The 26,258-nt window shown below is 48.0% G+C and overlaps 1 protein-coding gene across 1 annotated transcript in view; it reads right to left on the reverse strand.

Annotated features, from left to right (window-relative positions):
* Nucleotides 1-2,093: 2,093 nt before the first annotated feature.
* Nucleotides 2,094-26,258, reverse strand: part of p3h1 (prolyl 3-hydroxylase 1) — a 75,347-nt gene continuing 51,182 nt past the window's right edge. Inside the window, exons 11-15 of the mRNA XM_085966875.1 lie at nucleotides 25,131-25,281; nucleotides 23,163-23,280; nucleotides 19,794-19,869; nucleotides 17,836-17,976; nucleotides 2,094-10,497 (exon numbers count right to left, since the gene is read on the reverse strand). Of these exons, the coding sequence (XP_085823001.1) occupies nucleotides 10,147-10,497; nucleotides 17,836-17,976; nucleotides 19,794-19,869; nucleotides 23,163-23,280; nucleotides 25,131-25,281 (837 nt within the window). The 3' untranslated portion in view covers nucleotides 2,094-10,146. The remainder of the gene's footprint in view (nucleotides 10,498-17,835; nucleotides 17,977-19,793; nucleotides 19,870-23,162; nucleotides 23,281-25,130; nucleotides 25,282-26,258) is intronic.

The raw sequence follows: 26,258 nt of genomic DNA on the forward strand, positions 1-26,258 counted from the left end.
CTCTAAAAACCATGAAACTACCGGATTGTCGGAAAAACCCAACTGGTTCACGAATGCCCTTTAGGGAAGGAAATCTGCCGTCCTTACCCGGTCTGGCCTATATGTGACTCCAGACCCACAGCAATGTGGTTGACTCTTAACTGCCCTCTGAAATGGCCTAGCAAGCCATTCAGCTGTACCAAACCGCTACGATAAAATCAGCACCGTGGGAGTACCTTCACCACACGGACTGCAGCGGCACAAGAAGGGCGGCTCACCACCAACTTCTCAAAAGCAATTGGCGATGGGCAATAAATGCTGGCCTTGCCAGCAACGCCCACATCCCGGGAACGAATTAATTAAAAAAAAAATTCAACCTATGCGCCTCGGTTCCGTAACCCTTAATACCCTTGCCGAACAAAAATTTTCAATTGGTCCCCAGCCTCAACAGCTTTTTGGGGGGAGAATTTCAGATTTCCACTCCCCTGTGTAAAGAAGTTCTTCCTGATATCACCCTTGAACGGTTGGCTCTAATTTTAAGGTTACGCCCTCTTGTTCTGGACTCCCCCCGCCAGAGGAAATAGTTTCTCTCTGTCTACCTTATCAAATCCTTTAATCATCTTATACATCTCAATTAGATCACTCCATAATCTTCCATACTCCAGAGAATACAAACCTAGTCTATGCAACATGTTTTCGATCTCTTAAAAAGAAGCCTGCGCCTCTTTAAGACGAGTAAGGATGGCAAGCCTCTCTAGGCAAGTAACAAATCGGAGTCACACCGAGTTACACGGCAAAAAAAGTACCATTTATTTGTGAATAAAACTCCACAAGTGCTCAGTACAGAAACATTGACGGGTTATGCACCTGAACATTGGGACATTTAGATTTTAAAAATACCAAGGCAATTCGTGTCGGACTTGCACTGAAGTGTCACGTTGCATTTGTGCTACTGAAAACAGTAATAAGTACAAACAACACACGTTCCAGGGCCATTGAGGGACAGCAGGACAGACCTGGTCATGGACATGTCTACACATTTGCCATATTCACCCGGGACAGTGTGGAGCGTGAAATATGTTCTCTGTTACTGGGAGATTCCAGGTTGTTTCACTGAGCGGACGTTCTGTTGAAACTGTATATTGTTTTGGAACGACGCGGGTTAAGTTCATAACACACAACAAAATGTAAAAATTTGATGTATTATTATTTCCAATTTTCTCCCCTCGTCTCCTGAAGGCCTTCACTCTTCCACCATGGGGAGCATCACAATGAAGCCCAGTCACTGCATAGCGACCAGGAGCAGGAACCTTGGCTAATTTTCTTTATTCTCCCTGAGCACCACAGGGAGTACAAAATCCTTTATGCGCTACGGCAAGGTCAGTTTGCTGGTTTCAAAGCTCTCCCGGCACACAGGGCGATGACATTCAGGGGCACGGAGGTCAGGTCTAGCGCCCAAACTACTGCCCGAATGAGACCAACTGACTCAGCACAGACTAGGAATCAAACCAGGGACCTTGCTGGTGTGCGCGGCTCGGTACCGCTCTGGACAAAGCACTTACTGCCCGAGTCATCAGAGGCGCGTACAAACCACTTCAGGGAGAGGATTAAAGGCGCCTCATTGTAGGTCACAGGCAGGTGTGGGTATGGTGATCAACTTACGGGCAATGAACAACGACAGACACGAAGCAAACATATCACGCGACTCAAAACAAAGTGATGTGTTTTGTTTGGCGATCTGAGAGCATGAGAAACACTGGCTGGATGCATGATATTAATACAAAGAGAAAATACTGCAGCTGTTGGAAATCTGAAATAAACACAGAAAATGCTGGAGATACTCAGCAGGTCAGGCAGCATCCGTGGAGAGAGAAACAGAGTTAACGTTTCAGGTCGATGACCTTTCGTCAGGACTGGAAAAAAGCAGGAAATGGAACAGATTTTTAACCTCTCCTATCACAGGCCTTCCCTTTTGTTCCTTCATCCCCTCCCCCCTTTCCCAGCTCCTACATTTGCTTAAAAATCTGTTCCATTTCCTGCTTTTTTCCAGTTCTGACGAAAGGTCATCGACCTGAAACGTTAACTCTGTTTCTCTCTTCACAGATGCTGCCTGACCTACTGAGTTTCTCCAGCATTTTCTGTTTTTATTGCATGATATTAGTACTGGCTGTTGGGGTTTGATACAACACTGAGAATAGCCACGGTCGATGGGATTCATTACAAGTCTGACAAACACCCAGCTCCCCCTGCTGGATTCATTAGTAAGTGCACCTCCTGGCGTAGGCCGAAGGCCCAGCCTGCAGCCCCTGGGCCCCAACCAAACTGGCCCTTGAAAGCCAGGCACCTCGGTCCTATTTGCACTTCTAGCTCTTATTCACTGATCGGCCTTGTTTGTATGTTGTGGGCCCGGAGGTTTGGAAAGGGCTGTGTTTAGTGCTGTTACCTCATGGGTGAGTAAATCCTACATCAGAACGTCAAGGTCTGTTCGTATCAGCAGCTTGAAACTTTATACAAGTTAATGGGAGTGGAGATTTAAACTTTATCTGTGGCCCTCGAGGTACCTGTCCATGTGCCCCATGAAGGCAAACAGCTTGGACACTCTTGGTGTGGAGCATTCTCCAAACCAGCTGTCCCGAGCTAATTCAGTGCTAATATGTAGGCAGTTTTGTGCCGTGGGCCCAGGCTCATGCCATTGACTCTTAAAGGTTAACTTCTCGTCAGACCTCCAGTCAGAGGGGACTTCAGTCTCGGCTGGATCTGAATTCAGCCCAGGAAGGTCAAGGCTTCGTCCAATGGCTCAGGTAGTTAAGGGACTGATAGCTGAGGCACACACAGCAGGGAGGTCTCACGTTCAATCCCAAGCCGGTGCTGCAGGGAATGTGCTCGGAGTGTTGTAATTGGAGAGGAAAGTCACACAGAGCTCTGACTCCTGCTGGAAAAGAGTGTGAGTGAGAGTGTGTATAAGTGTGTGTGTGTATGTGTATGAGTGTGTGTGTGTGTATATATGTACGTGAGTGAGTCTGTGTGTATGAGTGAGAGTGAAAGAAAGAAAGAATTGTATTTATATAGTGGTGTTCACGACCTCAGGACACCCCAAAGTGTTTTACAGCCAATTAAGTACTTTTTAAGTGTAGTCACTGTTGTAATACAGGAATGTGAGTGAGTTTGAGTATGTGTGCATGCGTGAAGGTGACTGTATGCAAGTGTGACTGAGTGTGTGTGTGACTGAGTGTGTGTGACTGAGTGTGTGTGTGATTGAGTGTGTGTGACTGAGTGTGTGTGTGTGACTTGAGTGTGTGTGTGTGACTGCGTGTGTGTGACTGAGTGTGTGTGACTGAGTGTGATTGAGTGCGTGTGTGTGACTGAGTGTGTGTGTGAGTAAGTGTGTGTGACTGAGTGTGTGTGTGTGGCTGAGTGTGGTTGAGTGTGTGTGTGTGATTGAGTGTGTTGTGTATGTACCTTTAAGGGAATAACTAGTCTCAGACTGCAGTACCGGCAGTGACCACCCCTGTATAAAAGGCCCTAGCAGGCTTTTGTAGTTTCAGTTTCCAGGTTGTCTCCATTCAGTAAAGACTTGTTATAATCAACTCCTGCAGTCCGTGTCTCAATTATACACCGACATAATACTGGCGACGAGTAAGAAACGAACTTACCTGCAACTCGGCAGCACCTCAGACGACGTTATTGAAGGTCGAAGCCAGAAGAAAGAAAAAACAAATAATCCAAAGAAACTCGAGAAACGGGCGTCAACCGTGGACAACCGCCCTCCAAATCATCGAATTGAAAAGTGCAGGAGAGACTGTCGAGAGCCAGGCTTGGTTCTCCAGTCTGTGGTTTCCCAGCTAATCATGCTGGTGGCAGGTAATGCACTGATCCTTCCTGTGCTGCGGCGGGCTAGAGCTCGATCGGGTGACTCTGCAACGGGGCCGGGCAGCGAGTCGGGAAGCAAAGAGAGAGAGAGAGGGTGGAGCACACAGGGCGCGGCCGGTGGTTCGAAGCCAGGCAGCGTTCGGACCTAAGAAGAGGGAGGGAAGTGTCCCAGAGGGTCCACTCCATGACGGGAACGGTTCTTCAATTAACGGAGCAAATATTGAAGCGCGATAGAAAAATAAAAATACCGCGGAGAGTGGCGTTGGCAGCAGCGATCGGGGAGGTGCGAAGACCATAGGGTGTCGCCATTACAGGATAGTAAAATAAATATAATCGCCAGCAACAGCGTTGGCAGCAGCGGCAACGGCGGGAAAGCGCGGGAGGCACGATCTTAACTCGGCGGGGAAGAAGGAAAAGCGCGGGAGGCGCCATTCTGATCCGTCGGGGATGAAGGCAAAGCGCGGGAGGCGCCATCTTAGATTTTCAAGATGCCAAAGACTGGCGATATCACTGCCTTCGATAATGCAATAGAAGACTGGACCACGTATGTGGAAAGAGTCGAGGTATATTGCGAGGCAAACGAAATAGCCGATGAGAAAAAGGCATCGGTATTGCTAAATTTAATGGGCGCAAGAACGTACAGCCTACTGCGGGACCTGATTACTCCAGCCAAACCGAAGGTGAAGAGTTTTAACGAAATTGTTGCTATCCTACAGGAACACCTAAATCCTACACCGCTGCTGATAGCAGAAAGATTTAAATTCCACAGGAGAAATCAGCATAAAAATGAGAGCAATGCTGATTACCTTACGGAACTACGCAAGAGGTTACTCTCAGAGAAAGAGCTGACGCTAGATAAGGCTTTCAGCGTGGCAGTATCGTACGAAGCAGCAGCAAGGGGAGCTGCGGAAATACAACAAAAGCCACAGGAATACGGCACCCATGAAATGACACGGGGATTTGCAAAATGTTATCGCTGCGGCAGAACAAACCATGACCAGAAGGACTGCTGGTCCAAGGACAAAATATGCAGGCAATGCGGAAAGATGGGACACATTGCACGAGTTTGCAGGTCTGGGAAGAAGACCAACGACAACAAAAAGGCTACTAAGGAACCGTACAGGAAAGTACAAAAGATGACGGACAGTAGTTCCGAAGACCAGATGAGCGATAGTGAATCTGGGAACAAGAGACTAAGCTGTCTCAAACTTCACAACATAATCGCAAAAGAGGATCACCGAACCATTTGGGTCACCCTCACGATAGCAGGGTCCCAAGTCAAAATGGAATTGGATACAGGATCAGCTCTAACCGTCATGAATCAACGAGACTACGAGCGGCTATTCTCACACATACCCTTGAGAGAGACATCCATTGTCTTGAGGACGTATACGGGGCAAAAAGTATACCCCAGAGGAAAAATAAGGGTGCCTGTCGAATACAACGGCAAGAAAATACAGAAATTGTATCTCTACATTCTGCAAGATGGTGGACCACCGTTATTGGGACGTGAATGGATCAGAAAGATAAGTTTAGACTGGCACTCCATTCAGGCACTGACGGTGGCTGGTAAAAAGGATGACGACGTCACACCTGGACGATTGTCAACAATCTTAGCTGACGCCAAAGAGGTATTTCAACAAGAACTGGGCACTCTTAAAGGCGTAACCGCCTCGATAAAAATAGAGGAGAATGCAATTCCCAAGTTTTTCAAAGCAAGACCGGCACCATATGCAATTCGCCCAGCCGTCGAGGCAGAGCTGGAGAATCTGGAGAATGCAGGCGTGTTATCTAAGGTAGACTGGAGCGAGTGGGCGACACCCATCGTTCCTGTCATGCAGAAAATGTTAAACAATATGTCTGAGGAGCCAAGGAAGGTTCGCATCTGTGGGGACTTCAAGGTGACGGTGAACCCAGTCCTTCACACAGTACAATATCCTCTTCCAAGGATAGAAGATATCTTCACCTCACTATCTGGAGGGAAGCGTTTTACAAAAATTGACCTAGCACAAGCATATTTGCAGATGGAGGTTGAAGAATCCTCTAGGAAGTATCTCACGATAAACACTCACAAAGGTCTTTACCAGTATAATCGACTGGTATTCGGAGTAGCATCAGCTCCGGCGATATGGCAAAGAGCGATGGAACAAGTCCTGCAAGGGATTCCGGGGACTCAGTGTTACTTGGACGACATCCTAGTGACAGGTGAAGATGACAGTGACCACCTTGCCAACCTAGAGCAGGTGCTCACTAGACTAAGAGAACATGGGCTACGAGCCAATCGCCCCAAGTGCGAGTTTTTTAAGAAACAGATATCGTATTGTGGCCACGTGATTGATGAAGAGGGGCTGCATAAGTCCCCTGACAAAATTGAAGCGGTAGTTAAGGCTCCAGCGCCTGAAAATGTGTCGCAACTGAGGTCATTCCTCAGATTGGTGAATTAGTACCATAAGTTTTTGCCGAATTTGTCCACAATTCTGCATCCACTGAACGCCCTACTACGAACGGGAGTAGCATGGAAATGGAGCGATGAATGTAAGCGGGCCTTTCAGAAGAGTAAGGACCTAATCACTTCAAGAGAAGTATTGGCTCACTACGACACATCACTACCGATAAGACTGGCGTGTGATGCGTCTCCCTACGGCATTGGGGTGGTACTGTCACATAAATTCCTTGATGGTTCAGAGAGGCCGATAGCTTTTGCGTCACGCTCGTTAACATCAGCCGAGCGTAACTACGCCCAGATTGACAGAGAGGCCCTCAGCCTGGTGTGGGGGGTGAAGAAGTTCAATCACTACCTGCACGGTCAGAAATTTACTCTACTAACTGATCATCAACCTCTCGTCTCCATTTTCAACCCTCAGAAGGGCGTACCGATAATGGCGGCACAACGGCTACAGAGGTGGTCCCTTTTCCTAGGGGCACACCAATATGACATCGAGTACAAAGGAACTAAACAGCATGGGAATGCTGATGGATTGTCGCGCCTACCGTTGCCGACGGTGGAAGAAGAACTGGCAGTGGATCCAGTGGAGTTATTCCACTCGACTATAGTCGAATGTCTCCCTGTGACGAATGCAAACATAGAAAAGGAAACACAAAATGACCTGACACTCTCCTGGGTCTATGATTTAACAGAGAAGGGATGGCCAGCACATGGCGAACCACTGCTGCCAGCATTCTCGCCGAGAAGAGAACAGCTGTCAGTGTGCAGAGGAACCTTGATGTGTGGATCCAGAGTAGTAATTACACCCAGATTGAAGGATAGAGTGCTCAATGAGCTTCATGAGGGTCATCTGGGAGGGGTAAAAATGAAGAACTTAGCCAGAGCGTTTGTGTGGTGGCCGGGAATCGATAGAGAAATCGAAGAGATGACCAAGAGCTGTACAGGATGCCAGAAGGTCCAAAACGCCCCACCACAAGCCCCTCTACATCCATGGGAGTGGCCCTCATCTCCATGGCAAAGGGTGCACATTGATTTTGCTGGTCCCTTTATGGACTCGATGTTTTTAATTGCGGTGGATGCACATTCAAAGTGGCCAGAGGTAATAAAAATGTCCTCAACCACCACAGAAAAAACTATCAGTCTTACGAACCATATTCACCAGGAATGGGCTGCCTGAACAGATTTGCTCTGACAATGGACCACAGTTTGTGTCTGAAGAGTTCCGGAGGTTCTTAAAGAACAATGGTGTTAAGCATTACACATCTGCCCCATATCATCCAGCCACTAATGGATTGGCCGAGAGGTTTGTTCAAACATTCAAGAAGGCTATCAAGGCAATGTGTAATGAAGATATACCCCTACAACACAAGGTGGATAACTTCTTGTTTGCCTACCGGAATGCGACACATGCGGTTACCAACCAAACTCCAGCCATGATGTTCTTCAATCGAAGACTACGATGCCGCTTGGATTTGGTTAAGCCAAACATCAGAAGAGATGTGGAGAACAGGCAGTTTCAGAATATGAATGAAAGGCCAACCAGGAGTTTTAAGATAGGTCAACCAGTTTTGGCCCGGGACTACCGCACAGAGAAATGGCAACCAGGAACGATCTGTACACGGCAAGGACCTCTAATGTATACCGTGGACGTTGGAGAGAGCATTGTAAGACGCCACGCTGACCAGATTCTAGAGTCACTGGAAAACGTCAACTCCACACCACGATCTGATACACCTGGCGATGAAACCGAAGTACCAATTGCATCTACCGCAGAATCGGTGATATTGGAAGCAGACGAACCAAACAACGACATTGACCCCGACTCAACCTTGCCAGAAGAACCTGATATCCCAAAGAGGCGTTATCCAGACAGAATCAGGAAGCCTCCTCAAAGACTGAACTTATAATTGTTTAACTTCAACCAATGTATCTAGCAACCATAATTGTAATTGTAATTAGTTATTATTTACTTGTTAAATGAATGTTATGTACTGTTTATCTAAAAGGGGAGGAATTGTTGTGTATGTACCTTTAAGGGAATAACTGGTCTCAGACTGCAGTACCAGCAGTGACCACCCCTGTATAAAAGGCCCTAGCAGGCTTCTGTAGTTTCAGTTTCCAGGTTGTCTCCATTCAGTAAAGACTTGTTATAATCAACTCCTGCACTCTGTGTCTCAATTATACACGGACATAATATGTGTGACTGAGTGTGTGTGTGTGGCTGAGTGTGATTGAGTGCGTGTGTGTGACTGAGTGTGTGTGTGCGGCTGAGTGTGATTGAGTGCGTGTGTGTGACTGAGTGTGTGTGACTGAGTGTGTGTGTGCGGCTGAGTGTGGTTGAGTGTGTGTGTGTGATTGAGTGTGGTTGAGTGTGCATTCAATGAGGTTGGGATTGGGCTTGGTTAAGGTAGGGAGGTCTGTTGTAACCAGTGCCTGAAACCACATAGGTGTGGTGCCGGGTAAGGACAGAATCCGACTCAGTCTGAGTCCCACTGCCCAGGCCACACCTGCAGAATGGCTCATCAATGAGGTACCACTGTGTTGCCAACACCCTGGGACTGTAACATCACCACAGTTTATCGAAAAGACTACAGGATGTTTCAGCGAATGTAAACAAGCACGGTGCTGCATGTTGGAGCACACAGCCTATGTGAGATAAGCAGTCTGTCGCTCCTATCTACCTGCACACGCACCAACATGAAAGGCCATCTAAGGTTTAAAAGCTGTGCCCTTCAGTGCGCCCTCTGTGGCCTAATTGGTAACTGCGCTGTACGGTGAGCCGTACAGACCAGAAAAGTCCATAATTCACTACAAAGTCTGTGCTGCAATTGGCCACAATGCAGTTGGCACAAGACAAGTTCGGGAGGTATCAAGGCTCCTCCCCCTGATGGCCACCAGGTGACACTCCCCCACTGGAATGAGCATATGAAAAAAGGTCAGGCCACGGCAGGATTGGGGTAGGCTGAGATACTCCGTCCAGTGGACCAGCTTGCCAACACTCGCTGCCCAGGCTCACAGCTGAAGAAAAGCCTCTTAGAGAATGCACTGGAGGGCGGACAGCAGACAAAGGAACAGCACCCGCCCCCACCAAGAACCAGCACCTTCTGCAGAGGGAGGGAGAACATTGGAACGAGGGAATAGACGGTCAAAAACAAAAGAGCAGGATGACTGAGAGACACTGGCCAGCGTGCAGGCAGCTCCCTTTAGAACATGGAGGAATACAGGACAATACAGTAGAAATCTTCCCCCTTTAAAGGGCACTGTCTACAATACTTTGAGTGCCAACTGATGGTAAATGCATGACAATGAATCCACTTTTACTTCACAACATTGCTGTCTGATTAAATGTGTGAGCACTGCAGAATCTGGAGTGGATCCAGCGCATGGCACTGGGTGTCAGTAGCCCAGACTGTTCCAGCCATGGCTGAGGTTAGACGGATGACATGCAGCTTTGCTGCCCGGCAGGGTTGCTCCGACCATTTCTACATGACATTTGCACGCTATGAGATGGACTTGCCGTGTGGTAGGCAAAGCTGTGTGATGCCATCACGTTGGATCTGCCAACCTAGATAGAGGGGCAAGGCCCACAGTGCGGGGGACATCACCATGGGTGAAAGAGCAGGGCAGAAGATGAGATAAGTCAGGACGTAAGATGTAGAAGATGGCAAGCTTGGGGTTTCAAAGTCTGCAGACTGTAGGAGGAAGAAAGGACTGAGGGAGGTAAGGGGTTCCACAGTTTTGAGGTCCTAAATCGGAAGACTTACCAGGAACAACTAAAGAGCAAAACAAACGGGCTTTATATCAGACGGAACTGAATGATGCAGCCCTATTGTGTGCACTTGTAAGTAGTATTACAACTCTTGCTTTGCAGGGGGCACATCCAGAGCTGCTGTGGCCTTTTGATCTAAAACAGGAGGTGGTGACTCCTGAGAGGAGTCTGATGTGTTTATTGTGGAGGAGTCGGACACTGGGACTCCTTCGCTTTCCGCCGTCTGCCCTTTCGCCTCAGTTGGTTCCAATGGAGCTCCTCCATCCGTCTCTGCCGCCTCCTTGGCGTGCGGCTCGCTCACGGACTTTGCGACCGAGGCCTCTGTCGGCTTGTGATCGTCAGGACCGGGCCCTTTGATAGCCCCCTCGTCGTTCTGCAGCTCGTCCTCCGCCCCAAACAGCATCTTCACCAAGTCATCCGCCTCAATCCTATCCTGTGTGACACAAAGTGAGCGAGACTTAGCAAGAACCAAGATCAGGCCCCAACTTCACTCCGTAAAAATCATAGGGGTCGATTTTCAGTGTGCCGTGAGGCAGGCTTTTAGGTGTGCGGGGGGCTAAAATCCCGAATTCGGGGGTCCCGACACCATCCTGCCCAAAACCCACCTCCATGTAAGTTTCAAAGGAGGCGGGTACCCCGCCCCGCACTGGGACCCGCCGACCCGAGGCGGGAAGGGATTAGTGCCAATTAACTGCCTGTTAACAGGTACTTAGCAGACAGTTTTTAGCCTAATCCCTATTTTGAAGGTTGTCATGTGGGATTCCCAATGGCTCCAAACCACGCCAGGTTAGAGGAATCGGGCCGTCGGATTGAAGGGCTTGGAGGGGTCGAGATGTCGGTGTTCAGGTGAGTGATGGGTGCATGAGTGCAAAGGTAAGTGTGTTTGGTGTGTCTAAAGTGTGTAAAGAAGTTTAAATTACCTGTACTTACCTTTACAGCCTTCCTTCCTCTAGGTTTCGGGAGTCCATCATTCAGCCGGCACAGAAAGCAGAATGGCTGCGATCTGTCAAAAGTGACAGCCTGCAGCTTTCAGTGCCGGCGAGATTTCTAACTGAGTCTGTGTAGAAGGACTCAGGTTAGAAGTCAGACTGTCAGTGTTTGACAGCTTCAAACAGCTGTGAAACACTGATATTTCATCTGTCAACACATCTTGACAGATGAAATTTCAGTCTGTGACATCACCTGTTGCCGGGTGGCCCTTAATTGGCCTGCTGAGCCCGCTGGGCGGGCTCAACAAGGTCAATCAAGTCAAAATCGCGTGGATTGGCCGCATCTCGATGGAGGCGGGACTACAACCCCGAAAGTTGTAGTCCCGCCTCCTTCCTGACTCCTGAATGAAAATCCAGCCCATAGTGTCCAGATTAAAGCCACTCCCCCTTTCCAATTCCCCTTCCCCGCCTCTCCTGAAGCTGGTGGCTTAGACAGAGCCAGTTCCTCAGGTTCTGAAATAAAAAACAGAAAATGCTGGAAATACTCAGCAAGCCAGGCAGCATCTGTGGAGAGAGAAACAGAGTTAATGTTTCAGGCCGATGACCGGAGTCATCGATGACCTGAGTCATCGACCTGAAACATTAACTCTGTTTCTCTCTCCACCGGACCTGCTGAGTATTTCCAACATTTTCTGTTTTTATCTCAGATTTCCAGCATCCGCAGTATTTTGCTTTTGTTTTCCTCAGGGTCTGGTTGCCCTCTGGTCACTGCAGCAAATTCAGCCGTTAGGTGGGCAGCTCTGCAGTCAACTCACTTGGGAGAATTGCTGGCCCACACTGAAATACATGTAGGTGCTCTGGGACACAGGAACCGGCTGAATGGCTGGAGAGAGAAGGGAACTCTAAAATAGGGGCCAGAAAATTAACGCCATTTTCTATTAGGTAGCATTAATTTTAAACAGAGATGAGGAGAATACTTGGAACAGAAACCACCACTGAACTCCCCTTCCTCGCCAAGCAAGACTCAGTGCTAAAGATTCAATCCTGTCCTTTTTGGGGAGTTAATTGGACTGTTTCCGATACGGAGGTGCACTAGGCCACAGACCTATCCCTGCCCGTACTCCCATTTTAGATCCATTATAGAACGCAGCAAGAAAATTCCAAACAGTATCAGCTGAGACTGAAAAGCAGCAACTCATCGCTGGAGATTTGATGTATGGAATATCAAAGGTTCTAAAGGAAAGGGAGGGGCCGCATGAGCAGCCATTTGAGTTTGAAATTTTGAGGGAAGTTTTCCATTTAAACACACAGTCGCTGCTTCAAATCATCAGCGGGATTCAGGACTGAAGTCAGGAGTCAAGAGGGAAGCTCGCCATTTAAACATCACAGTGCTGGGGGTGGGGAGTGAAGCAACAACTGGAAGCACCGCGCTCCCCTCCCCCGGCATCGCCCCCCCCTCCCCCGGCACCGCCCTCCCTCCCCAGGCACCCACTCCCCCGGCACCGCCCTCCCTCCCCTCCCCCGGCACCGCCCTCACTCCCCTCCCCCGGCACCGCCCTCACTCCCCTCCCCCGGCATCGCCGCCCCCTCCCCTCCCCCAGCACCACCCCCCTCCCCTCCCCCGGCACCGCCCCCCTTCCCCTCCCCCGGCACCGCCCCCCCCTCCCCCAGCACCGACCCCCTCCCCTCCCCCGGCATCGCCGCCCCCTCCCCTCCCCCAGCACCACCCCCCTCCCCTCCCCCGGCACCGCCCCCCCCTCCCCCGGCACCGACCCCCTCCCCTCCCCCGGCATCGTCCCCCCTCCCCTCCCCCGGCATCGCCCCCCTCCCCCGGCACCGCCCTCCCTCTCCAGGCACCCCCTCCCCCGGCACCGCCCTCCCTCCCCTCCCCCGGCACCGCCCTCCCTCCCCTCCCCCGGCACCGCCCTCACTCCCCTCCTGTGGTGATTATTCTTTATGTTTAGTAAGAAGTATTGTAATTGGTTGTTTGTTTCCTACCTTGAGATATATGCTGTAAACTCATTGGTAGTTGATGTCATGTGATTTGTGGTGGCCATCTTAAATTCAGTTCTCTACAGCCTTGGTTGGGACTGGGTGTTGAAAGATGTGCTACTGGATTTTTAAAGTTAATAAAGCCTAGATTTAGAAAGGCAAATCTACTCTTTATTTCAATTTATTAACTTTATGTCAGAATGGAGCGATATCTTCAACCGGAACGATTCAATGCTGACACTAATTCTGCAGGAGTGGATGATAAATGGAAACACTGGTATCGTACATTTAAAAACTTTTTGGGTGTGTTGGATCAAGAGTCTCTAAATAAGCTGAATATGCTGATCAACTACATTGCTCCGGATGTGTATAAGTATATTTTGGACTGTGAAACTTACGAATTGGCTATTTCTACATTGGAAAAGATTTTTGTTAAACCAAAGAATGAGGTATTTGCACGTCACCTTCTATCTGCCCGTAGGCAGCAGGTGGGAGAATCTTTGGATACTTATTTACAAGCACTTCGGCGCCTTAGTGCTAACTGTAATTATAAGGCCGTGACGGCAGAAGAATATAAGGAAGAATCGGTACGGGATGCTTTTATTAATGGATTACTGTCTAGATCAATTCGTCAGCGGTTGTTAGAAAATAAGACTTTGGATCTTGAGTGCTTTCGAGCAAGCCTCCACATTGGATGTGGCTCAGAGAAGTTCGGATTCTTATGCTGTTTTTAATCGGCCTGCGACTGTGGTTTCAGCAGTTCTGGATGAAAAGGAATTATGTGGACTTAATAGGAGTGGTTTACTAGATTCTGAAACAGTTTCTACTTCGGCGGCTGTTGCCTCTAGGATTCAGAAGTGTTATTTTTGTGGGAATGTCCGGCACCCTCATCTGAAGTGTCCTGCTCGGGAGGCTGTGTGTAGTAAATGCGGCAAGAGAGGTCATTATGCACGTGTTTGTAAATCATCAGGTTCAATTACCTCCTCTGCGACTATTCAGCCTTTAGATAGGGCGTTTATTGCATCAATTTCTGCTGCATTTGCTCATGGCCTAAACAAAGCTATAGTTACGGCCCAAGTTAATGGGTTAGAAGTGAAGGCCCTTATAGATACGGGCAGTACCGAGAGTTTTATAAGTCTTCAGTTTGCGAAGGAGAAGCGTTTGAAAATTTCGCCTGTTACTTATCAGGTGTGTATGGCTCAGACGACTCTCACTTCACAAGTAGCTGGTTGTTGCCTTGTGAAATTGATTCTTCTAGGTAATACGTATACTGATAAACGCCTATCTGTTTTGCCTAATTTCTGTGCGGATATTTTGATTGGTCATGATGTGCTTCAATTACACGAGTCTGTCAGTCTTTCGTTTGGAGGGACTAAGCCACCTTTATCTATTTGTGGATTAACCTCTTTATCCATTTCTCCATTATCACTTTTTTCCAATTTGATGCCGGATTGTAAGCCAATTGCTACCAAGTCAAGAAGGTATAGCAGTCAGGATAGAGAATTTATTAATTCTGAAGTTCAACGTCTTTTATTGGAAGGAATCATTGAGCCTAGTTGTTCGCCTTGGCGGGCACAGGTAGTTGTCACCACTAACGAGAGACATAAGAAACGAATGGTGATAGACTACTCCCAAACTATTAATAGGTATACTCAATTAGATGCGTACCCTTTGCCTAAGATTGATGAGCTTATCAACAAAGTATCTCAGTATAAGGTTTTTAGCACTATTGACTTAAAGAGTGCTTATCATCAGATTCCTATTGTTAAGAGGGATCAACCATATACGGCCTTTGAGGCTGGCGGAAAGCTGTATCAGTTTTGCCAAATACCATTTGGTCTTACTAATGGTGTTGCATGTTTTCAACGGGCAATGGATGCTTTTATAAGTGATAACTCTCTCTCTGACACCTTTTCATACTTAGATGACATCACGGTGTGTGGCAAATCAAGGGTGGAGCGTGATTCTAATTTAGAAAAATTCCTTCAAGCTGCGGAAAGAGTTGGTTTAACTTTCAATAAAGAGAAGTGTATCTTTTCGACCACTGAGGTAAATCTACTGGGGTATATTATCTCAGGAAACAAGATTAAACCAGATCCAGAACGTCTGTCACCATTGATTGATTTACCTTGTCCTACTAATTCTAAGGCTTTGCAACGAGTTGTTGGACTGTTTTCTTATTATTCTAATTGGATTGCAAATTTTTCACAGAAGATCCGGCCCCTTATTCGGGTTACGACATATCCTCTATCATGGGAGGCCAGGACGTGTTTTGATAATTTTAAAAAGGATATCCTTGGAGCAGTTGTGCATTCTATTGATGAGCAGGTTCCCTTTGTGATTGAGACGGACGCTTCTGATTTTGCAATTGGGGCTACTCTGAACCAAAATGGAAGACCTGTGGCCTTTTTCTCACGTACCTTGAACAATAGTGAAAAAAGACATTCTTCAATAGAGAAAGAGGCGTATGCAATAGTAGAAGCACTGCGTAAATGGAGACATTATTTATCAGGGCGACATTTTACGTTGGTAACTGACCAAAAATCTGTGTCCTTTATGTTTGATGTCAAACATTTTGGAAAGATCAAGAATGATAAAATAATGAGGTGGAGGATTGAGTTGGCATGCTACCATTTTGATATAGTTTATCGTCCAGGGAAGGATAATGTTGCTGCTGATGCGCTGTCGAGGGCTTATTGTTCTGTGATTCACGGAGATACGCTTATTAATCTTCACAATGCCTTATGCCATCCTGGGGTTACGAGGATGATACACTTCGTACGCAGTAAGAATTTGCCCTTTTCAGTTGAAGACGTCAAGCGGATGACTTCATCATGTTCTATCTGTGCTCGGTGTAAACCGAATTTCTTTAAGCCTCAACGAGCTCATCTTATAAAGGCTACTTCTCCTTTTGAACATTTGAGCGTTGATTTTAAGGGGCCTCTTCCTTCAACGACTCAAAATCGATATATATTTACTGTTGTGGATGAGTTTTCAAGGTTCCCTTTTGCTTTTCCTTGTGCAGATGTATCAGCTGCTACAGTTATCAAATGTCTGACTCAACTTTTTGTCATTTTTGGGATGCCTGCGTATATCCATTCGGATCAGGGAAGTTCTTTTATGTCTTCCCAGTTGAAGGAATACCTTCAGAGTCGGGGAATCTCTACTAGTAGAACTACCCCGTATAATCCCCAGGGTAATGGACAGTGTGAACGATACAATGGGGTGATCTGGAAGGCAGTTATGTTGGCTTTGACATCCCGGAACCTTAAGAATACACAGTGGGAAATGGTACTGCCTGATGCCCTGCATTCCATTAGATCATTGCTTTCAATGGCTACTAATGTGACCCCCCATGAAAGGCTCTTTAACTATCCGCGGAGATCTACTACGGGATATTCGGTACCTTCATGGCTTACTATGCAGGGACCTGTGCTGTTTCGTCGCCATGTTAGATTGTCAAAATATGATCCTTTAGTGGAGGAGGTGGAGCTGTTGGAGGCAAATTCCCAATATGCTCATATTCGATTCCAAGATGGGAAAGAAAGTACTGTTTCAATTAAAGACTTGGCTCCTTGTGGTGGCCAGCCCTCTTCTGAGGATATTAACAATAGTCATGATTCAGATAATGTGGATGTCGTTACAGATACTACGAATATTTCCAATCCTATTGCAGATAATTATACTTCTATTAGTCAGCCTTCGATGGATGTTCATGACCGTCCCAGTTTACCTCCTGATGGGATTTCCAATCCGGAAACCGTTGATAATCGGGATATGGATAGCCTTCCTGCAGAAGATACTTCTGTGTCTCCTGGTGTGGGAGGGCAAGGAATTTCACCAGGGTTAAGAAGGTCGACACGAATAAGATATCCGGTCGACCGACTGAAAATGGACTTTTAAATTGATAGTAATGTTTTAAAATTGTTGAAATATTATATTTGTATTGTTTTAGTTGTAAATAATTAATTATAAATTGTAAAGATTATTTAGGTTGGAGTATATTTTAAAAGGAGGGGTGAATGTGGTGATTATTCTTTATGTTTAGTAAGAAGTATTGTAATTGGTTGTTTGTTTCCTACCTTGAGATATATGCTGTAAACTCATTGGTAGTTGATGTCATGTGATTTGTGGTGGCCATCTTAAATTCAGTTCTCTACAGCCTTGGTTGGGACTGGGTGTTGAAAGATGTGCTACTGGATTTTTAAAGTTAATAAAGCCTAGATTTAGAAAGGCAAATCTACTCTTTATTTCACCCGGCCCCACTCCCCTCCCCCGGCACCGCCCCCCCTCCCCTCCCCCGGCACCGCCCCCCCTCCCCTCCCCCGGCACCGCCCCCCTCCCCTCCCCCGGCACCGCCCCCCCTCCCCTCCCCCGGCACCGCCCCCCTCCCCTCCCCCGGCACCCCCCCCTCCCCCAGCACCGCGCTCCCCTCCCCCGGCAGCGCCCCCCCCTCCCCTCCCGTAACCCCCCTCCCCTCCCCCGGCAGCCCCCCTCCCCCGGCAGCGCCCCCCCCTCCCCTCCCGTACCCCCCGGCAGCCCCCCTCCCCCGGCACCGCGCTCCCCTCCCCCGGCAGCGCCCCCCCCCTCCCCTCCCACGCCCCCCTCCCCTGCCCCGGCACCGCCCCCCACCTCCCCTCCCCCGGCACCGCCCTCCCCTCGCCCCCCCCGGCACCGCCCCCCCTCCCCCGGCAACGCGCTCCCCTCCCCCGGCACCACCCCCCCCTCCCCCGGCACCACTCCCCCCCCCCTCCCCATCCTCCCCTCCCCCGGCACTGCCCCCCCCTCCCCCAGATTAGATTACCGGGATTCCACCGTATTCTGCAATGAAACTCTGCAAAGAGCCGTACCCGTTCCTTCTGCCGCGGATCCAGCGTGAACCAGAGCGCCACGCCGCACCGCTGCCCTTTGGTGACGGCCTGTACCCCGTGCGGATTCTCAGCCCCCGAGGAGAAGCCCACCACACGGCCACACTTCGGCTGCACCGTCGCCTGGGAAAGGAGAAATCATTAGAAATAGTTTCAACAAGTCTTAACATACTTCAGTTGAGAAACTGAGGTGAAAAGTCAAGGGTCGTAGTTCGGGATACCACCTCAAGACGAAAAGAGGAAAGGACTGGATGAGATAAATCAATAAGAAGTAAGCAGGTGATGTCAACTTTGAGTTTTCAAAGTCTGTAGATTGTAGGATGAAGGAAAGCCTTGAGGGGGAGGGCAGGGGAAGTAAGCGATTCCACAGATTTGAAGTGCTTGGAAAGAAAGAGTTAAAATGGGAGACGGTGCAATGATTCTTGTTTCAAGACAGGGTGAAAGAAGAATGTGTAGGAACATGCATTGAAAGGAGCAATGACCGTAGTAGCATCGATAAATTAGAGATAAGAAAGGACGTAATGGAGAGAAAAAGGCCAGATGGTAAATGTGAGAGAGGCATTGCCTATCACCTTTTATGGTGTCCTATCAGGAGTGCGAGAGAGGTACTAGAAGAAGCTCCCCAGATAAGAGAGCAGGACTCAGGTCCTGGATGGACTTGGGTTTTACAGAGAATTAAGTTATGGAGTGGTAAAGATGTGTTTGGCAGGAAAGAGGAGGCAGTGTTAGCACTGGAGATGTGGGAGCTCGACCTGAGATCAGAGCAGATAATGAGAAGAAGAATAGGTTCTGATACATTAATAAGAATTCATCACTACAAATGCATGTCAGCTAAATCAAATACAAAGTTAATTATTTTACAAGCACCAGGCTTAAAAACAAAAGCCTAGAACCTCCGCCAACCCGTTCAGGAGGGTGGGAGTGCAGTGGAGCCGGACTTCCATCTACCGCATTGGCCTTGCCAGGACCCTGTCCCAAAGCAGGGTCAATTGACAATTCAGGGCAGGCAACACACACTTGTAGAGACGTGACGGAGGTTCCTGTCCCACCAGAATCTCAGAGCAACGCCCAGCTGTTGTGGGGGCGGGGGGAAGCCTGAGGCCTTTAGTAGGCCAAAAATCAAAGTAAAAATTGTCCCCCTCCGGGAGCCTGGGCCGATATTTTTATGGTAACTGATCCTTCTGGGGTTCCTCTGCCTATTCATCCTTGGGCCAACAACAGAACTACTGCTTGTTCCCAGTAGGCGTGGGAGTAACCATCATGGAAGAGCGGTGGAAAGCCCAGCATTGCCCCCAGAAATGTGGCTGGGATATAAGTGGGGTGGGAACCTTGTGGAGCTGAGTTCTCCCCCAAATACCAAAACTTCCCCCCTGCTACAACTCTGCCTGAGCAGGGGCTGGAATTTCTACAGCTGAATATTCAAAGCGTCCGACGAAAGTGGACTCTTCATGCATGAATTAAATGCTCGGGGACAGGGTGGCACAGAGGGTTAAGGCACTGGTCGTTTTTGCCTCTAGGACCCTGACTGATGGCATAAAAGTCTCCTTCGTGCTCCTGCCCAGGTAAAATGAGATTCGGCAGACCTGGTAGGCACGGGCCGACAGCTCAAAACTATCCCTTACTCAGGCGCTGAATTGCCAATCTCACTCAGAAGAGAGAGTAGCGGAGAGGTGGGACTGGAAATGGAAAAATGGTATTCTGGTGCAAGTAGGGGCCGCTTTTTTGAGGTGGGGGTGAGGCGGGTGCTTGGGGTGGGGGATTTACTCCGCATCTACCCAGGAAATTCCCGACCTGGGACTGCTTGATATTGTCTGAAATAAGAAAGTGTTTCTATCCCCAGAACTAACGGCCCTCACCTTGATGAACAAAAAGAGCATTTCTTTAAAAATGTTTAAAAACTGTAAATCGTCAAAACAAACGATAAATAAATAAAAACTTACGGTAATAATTTTAGCATCAATTTCTGTGAATATGAAATCCCCACCTTCAAAATCGTGGTTTAAATAAAGAATGGCGCTAGAAAAAAAATACAATCTTTGATCATTAAGGATCTGTAACAAACACTTGTCAGTGTTCACAGACAACACTGTGTACACAGGCGAGGATTTACTGTCACTCCCTGTGCCAACGATGGAGGCGCTGGCCCAGGCCTCATATTCTAGCCCAAAGGGTGCCGAGGCCAAATATAGAACCCTGGCTGAGGTCAGCTGATTCAGGACAAAGCAGGGATTGAGCCCGTTCTCATACATCTCAGCTACTCACCGCTGTAACCTGCTGAGCCACTGGGGAGTGAAACATAGAAACATAGAAAAATAGGAGCAGTAGTCGGCCCTTTGGCCCTTCGAGCCTGCTCCGCCATTCAATATGATCATGGCTGATCCTCTATCTCAATACCATATTCCCGCTCTCTCCCCATACCCCTTGATGCCTTTTGTGTCTAGAAATCTATCTATCTCCTTCTTAAATATATTCAGTGACTTGGCCTCCACAGCCTTCTGTGGTAGAGAATTCCATAGGTTCACCACTCTCTGAGTGAAGAAATGTCTCCTCATCTCAGTCCTAAATGTCCTACCCTGTATCCTGTGACTGTGACCCCTCGTTCTCGACCCCTCAGCCAGGGGAAACATCCTCCCTGCATCCAGTCTGTCTAGCCCTGTCTGAATTTTATACGTTTCAATGAGATCCCCTCTCATTCTTCTGAACTCTAGTGAATACAGGCCTAGTCGACCCAATTTCTCCTCATACGACAGTCCTGCCATCCCAGGAATCAGTCTGGTGAACCTTCGCTGCACTCCCTCTATGGCAAGTATATCCTTTCTTAGGTAAGGAGACCAAAACTGCACACAGTACTCCAGGTGTGGTCTCACCAAAGCCTTGTATAACTGTAGTAAGACATCCTTGCTCCTGTACTCAATATGGCACATATTGATGCTGTACATGGTGATGTCACACGGTGCATTTACCACTGAGCCATCAGAGAGCTGGCATGAAAAATATTTTTGGAAATGATACAATTATGCAGGGTTCATCAATGAGGATGAAAGAGCTACAATTACACTCTGGGAAAATGGGATCTTATTTTCAACGTATTCCGCATATGATACGAGGGTTTAATCCATAACGACTTGCATTTATGTCGTGTATTTAAGGTAGTAAAATGTCTTAAGGCGCTTCACAATTGCGGGGTGGATCCAACCCTGTAGGAGTAGGAGGGGGATAAGGGCAGATGGTCAAAGGCAGGATCCACAACCTCATCCAACTCGTTAAGGAGTGGACCGTTTTTCCTGGAACAGAATCGGAACGTGGAATGAATCACCCGGGGGATTGTTAACCGACCATAACCCACAGCTCCCATGCCCAAGGGCATCCTCAGGCTCGAGGCTAAATTATTTTCCTTATCTCACTGCTCTCCAGTAGGCAGTTCCTGCTCATGGCATGGGATCAGTCACCAGGCTGCTCGCTCACTGCCTCAGTTCTGGTGAGGGTTGGACTAGTGGTCCCCCACTTCACCTGTGGCCCTCGGGAGACCTGTTGTTCCTCTGTAATCCACTGCTGGTCTACCAGACTGCCAAATATTGACCAAGCTGGGATTTGGTGTCACTCCCTCGGCTTCTCTTACTCCCCAGAGGAAGAAAGCAAGGGAATGCTATTTGAAGGCAGAGCGATCCCAGCTTTCGCGCAGCGAGTGAAAGGGCCCTTTAATAAAATTATGGCTCGTATGTTTCTTTTCCTCTCCTTGTCCAGAAGTGGTTGTCCTCACTTGGACACAGTAACATCACTGAAATCAGGAGCACACTGTGTGAGGAACCATCTTCCAACCTCCGTAGACTTCAGTTCATCCAAAACCCTGCTGCCCGTGTCCTAGCCTGTACCAAGACCCGTTCACCCATTACCCCAGTACTCGACCTACAGCGACTCCCGGTTGACCAACGCCTCAAATTTAAAATTCTCCTCGTGTTCAAATCCCTCCATGGCCTCGCCCCTCCCTCTCTATGTAGCCTTCTCCAGCCCTACGAAAATGCTGCGTTTCTCCAATTTTGGCCTTTTCTGCATTCCCGATTTTCATCGCTCCACCACTGGCGGCCGTGCCTTCAGCTGCCTGGGCCCTAAATTCTGGAATTCCCTCCCTAAACCTCTCCACCTCACTCCCTCTTGCTCCTCCTTTAAGACCCTCCTTAAAGCCTACCTCTTTGACCAAGCATTTGGTCGCCTGACCTAATAGGTCCTTATGTGGCTTGGTGTCGAATCTGGTCCGATAACGCTCCTGTGAAACACCTTGGAATGTTTTACTACTTTAAAGGCGCTATATATAAATGCAAGTTGTTGGTGCAGTGTCCCTGAGCTTGGTCCTTGAGGAAGATGTTGCCTGGGACTGTGACCCTTGACAAAGTGTTAGGGCTCGATTTTCAGTGTGCCGTGGAGTCGGGATTAGAGGCGTGCGGGGGCTTAAATTCCCGAAATCGGGGATCCCGATACCATCCCGCCCCCAACCCGCCTCCATGCCACTTTCAAAGGAGGCGGGTACCCGCCCCGCACTGGGACCCGCCTCTCCGAGGCGGGAAGGGATTAGTGCCAATTAACTGCCTGTTAGCAGGTAGTTAACAGGCAGTTTTTAGCCTAATCCTTATTTTTATGCTTGAACTGTGGGATTCCCGACAGCTCCAAACCATGCCAAGTTGGAGGAGTCAGGCCGTCGGAAACCCACAGTTCAAGCTGAAGGGCTTGGAGGGGTCGAGATGTCGGTGTTCAGGTGAGTGATGTGTGCATGAGTGCAAAGGTAAGTGTGTTTGGTGTGTCTAAAGTGATTAAAGAAGTGTAAATTACCTTTTCTTACCTTTTCAGCCTTCCTTCCTTTAGGTCTCGGGAGTCCCTCATCTCACCGGCACAGACAGCAGAATGGCTGCGATCTGTCAAAAGTGACAGCCTTCAGCTTTCTGTGCAGGAGAGATTTCTAACTGAGTCTGTGGAGAAGGACTCAGGTTAGAAGTAAGACTGTCAGTGTTTGACAGCTTCAAACAGCTGTGAAACACTGATATTTCATCTGTCAAAACGTCTTGACAGATGAAATATCAGTCTGTGACGTCACCTGTTGCCGGGTGGCCCTTAATTGACCTGCTGAGCCCGCTGGGCGTGCTCAACAAGGTCAATCAAGTTAAAATCGCGTGGATTGGCCGCATCTCGATGGAGGCAGGACTACAGCCCCGAAAGTTGTAGTCCCGCCTCCAACCCGACTTCGGAATGAAAATCCAGCCCTTAGTGTTAGTAAGTAGTACCCTTGCAGGCCAGGCACCAACTTGGTTGAGCTTTACCTGTAATCTCGCTCAGTGTAAGCCGGGTGCTCCTTCCGACACTCCAGTGCCTCCGAGTTTAATATGCAGTTGTCAACGTGGATTGAGTGGCTCAGATCAGCCCGGTTTTCCTGGTTTCCTAACAGAGGGAAGGAGAAAGCAAGGATTCAAATTTAGTATCTCACAGCAACCTGGAACAAGTTATCGGTGAGACAAAAACGGAAAGACAACAGTGAATTCTGGAGATCTGAAACAAAAGCAGGAACTGCTGGAACTACACAGTCGGCCCATCAGTGCCTGAAAGGAGCACTCCGGGTGTGCGGATATACACAAGGCAGCAAATGGTACAAAAATATAAAACCACGGCGTTACTTGAAATTAAACTCTGACCGTAGATCAAGGGGTCCCAGGTTCAAACTGGCGAGGGGTAAATTAAGGGCCAGACGTCACAAATACAGGAATGGAGCTTTGGGAAGGGTAGTGGAGACAAAACCCCTGGAATTATTTACGAAGTTGTTGGACGCAGTGATGGGCGAATGACGGGTTCTTCTGGATGGAGGAACTATGACGGGCTGAATGGCCTCCCTCATCTTTATCGATCTTATTACCGCTTTCAGATGCTAACAGAACAGCTGTGAATTTCTAGAGTTCTCCATTTTGATAACAACTTATTTACATTAATGGCTCAATGTCCATCCAGTTACTTCGTATAGAATGTGAAAATGGTCATTCATGTCGCCCCAGTGGCTCAGCTGGTAAATGAATTGCCCAGAGAGGTACATAGGAACATTAGGAGCAGGAGTAGGCCATTTAACCCCTCGGTCCTGCTCCACCCTTCAATTAGTTCATGGCTGATCTACAACTCAACTCCATTTACCTGCCTGAGCTCCATATCCCTTGATACCCTTACCTAACAAATATCTATCGATTTCAGTCTTGAAAGAGCCAATTGACCCAGCATCCACAGACATTTTGGGGAGAGGGTTCCCGATTTCTACCACACTTTGTGTGAAAAAGTGCTTCTTGATTTCCCTCCTAAATGGCCCAGCTCTAATTTTAAGATTCTGCCCCCTCTTTCTTGATTCCCCCACCATGGGAAATAGTTCCCCCGTATCTACCCGATCAAATCCTTTTAACATTTTAAACACCTCGTTCAGATCACCCCTCAATCTTCTACACTTAAGAGCATACAAGCCAAGTTTATGCAGCCTGTCCACTATATAGACTAAAAGGTCCCAGGGCTTTATTCCTGGTTTACATTGAGTTAGCTGATCTCCTGTAGCCCAAAATAGGGATGTTACAATTGGCGTCAGTGCCTCTGGGTTAGGGAGGGAGGGGAAAGGGATCGTGGGTTTATGCTCGTAGGAAGTGCATGTATGTGGGTGCTGGGTGAGGATAGGATCTGGCTGGGCTCTGATGCTCCCCCTGTTTGAATAGCCTGGCGATGCCCACTGTCTAGTTTCACACATAAAGAAGGGCCAGCTCGGCGCACTGCTAGAAGGTGGTTGGTGCCCGTGAAGCCAACCCGAGAAATAAGTCAAAGGCCTCAGGAGAGAAAGGGAGTGAATTTGAAGAGCGCAAAGAAAGTCACGATACACAGAGACCAACAAGCAAATCTGTGATAGACATGAGACAACCAGATATATCCAGGGAGAGCTGGGGTGGGGTAGGACTGCAGAGCGCTGTCATTCCCTGGTGGCTCAGCAGTATACAGTATCCCGAAACTGAAAACTTAAGATATCCAGATGCCCTCACCCTCAGGGAGGCGCCCTTTGGCATACATACCCATCCCACAACGCAAGTACCTTCTGTGCACCCAACTCTGTGCATTGCTCACTGGACATTCCCTGCGTGCGCTCACCTGAGACAGATTAGATTCCCTTCCATGTGGGTGCCTCCTTATACATGGTAATAAACCTACAATAAACCTACAGCAAGCAGAGAGACATGATCCCCACCCCCCACCCAAGCTAAGACAAAGATCATCACCTTCCACTGCAGTCCGACAGACTAGGTGCGTGTAGGAGAAGTAGAGCGGGTTTTCCAGTCGGAAGTAAGACTCAATGATCCTTCGAGCTTTTTCACTGACGTCGTATAACATCTTTGATGTTTTCAGTGGGATCCTGCCTTGCTGACTGAGCTGTCAGAGAACACAGGGTTGTAAATGGAAGAGAAAACCAGAAAAGGGAAATGGTGTCCCAGCAGTCCTCAATGAACATCATTCACAGCAGAAAAACAAACGATGCAATGACTTAGAACGCCAGAGCATGCAAGTATAAAATGCTTGGGGATGACTGAAAAGACAACAAATAAATTGACAAAAGACTTAAATTGTAGTTTATTCCCCTTTATTCAACGTTAATTTTTTTTAAAATTATTTTCTAATTTTCTCTTTCCTGAAATAACTGGGTTAACATGCTGATGGTCTATCTAATTTGATCTGGGGTGTTTCAATTGCTGCTGGATTTCCCCATTTCCCTCTTTGGAATGCCCGTTCCCACACTTTGGCAGTAAGAGGGGTTTGGAAGTCGTGGGGTTCAGTGTCCGCATTACATTTATCAGACAATAAATTAAAACTGGAGGGAACAGTTGTGATTTTTTAATTACTTTATTTTGGAGCAGTTTAAATATTGGTGTGAGTCAAATATTGCACTACTGGTTACTTGATGTACTATTTTACTTCTGTGTAATTATATTCCTTGTAAATAAATTTGACTGTTAGCTTTAGCCTGAATGGCACGGTCTGATAGTATGGTGTTTATTTTTGCTTTTGTGTGGACAGGAATGTGCGCAAGTGTTTTCAGTGCTTAAGACTGTGGTAAAAGGGTAATTCCTAGCTCCAGGACACACTTTTTCATTCACAGCACGCATAAGGCTGTAGTCTTGAAGTCATAGGAGTCATGGGATCTGCTTATAGAAATTGTCTTTTGCTGTAAACATGAATAAGAAATGCGGGGAAATTTCTGAATTGTAACAATTGGTGGCAATTAAAGTGGGATAAACATCAGCTGCAGACCAAACAGGTCATTCAATGTTAGAAGTGAACAACAACAGTACAGCACAGAAAAAGCTGGACAGGACATTAGTCTGTCTGAGACTGGAGGGAAAGGATAAGGA

This window comes from Somniosus microcephalus, chromosome 25 (assembly GCF_052327205.1).
Source record: "Somniosus microcephalus isolate GS21.2 chromosome 25, FLI_Smic_1.0, whole genome shotgun sequence".
Taxonomy (NCBI): domain Eukaryota; kingdom Metazoa; phylum Chordata; class Chondrichthyes; order Squaliformes; family Somniosidae; genus Somniosus; species Somniosus microcephalus.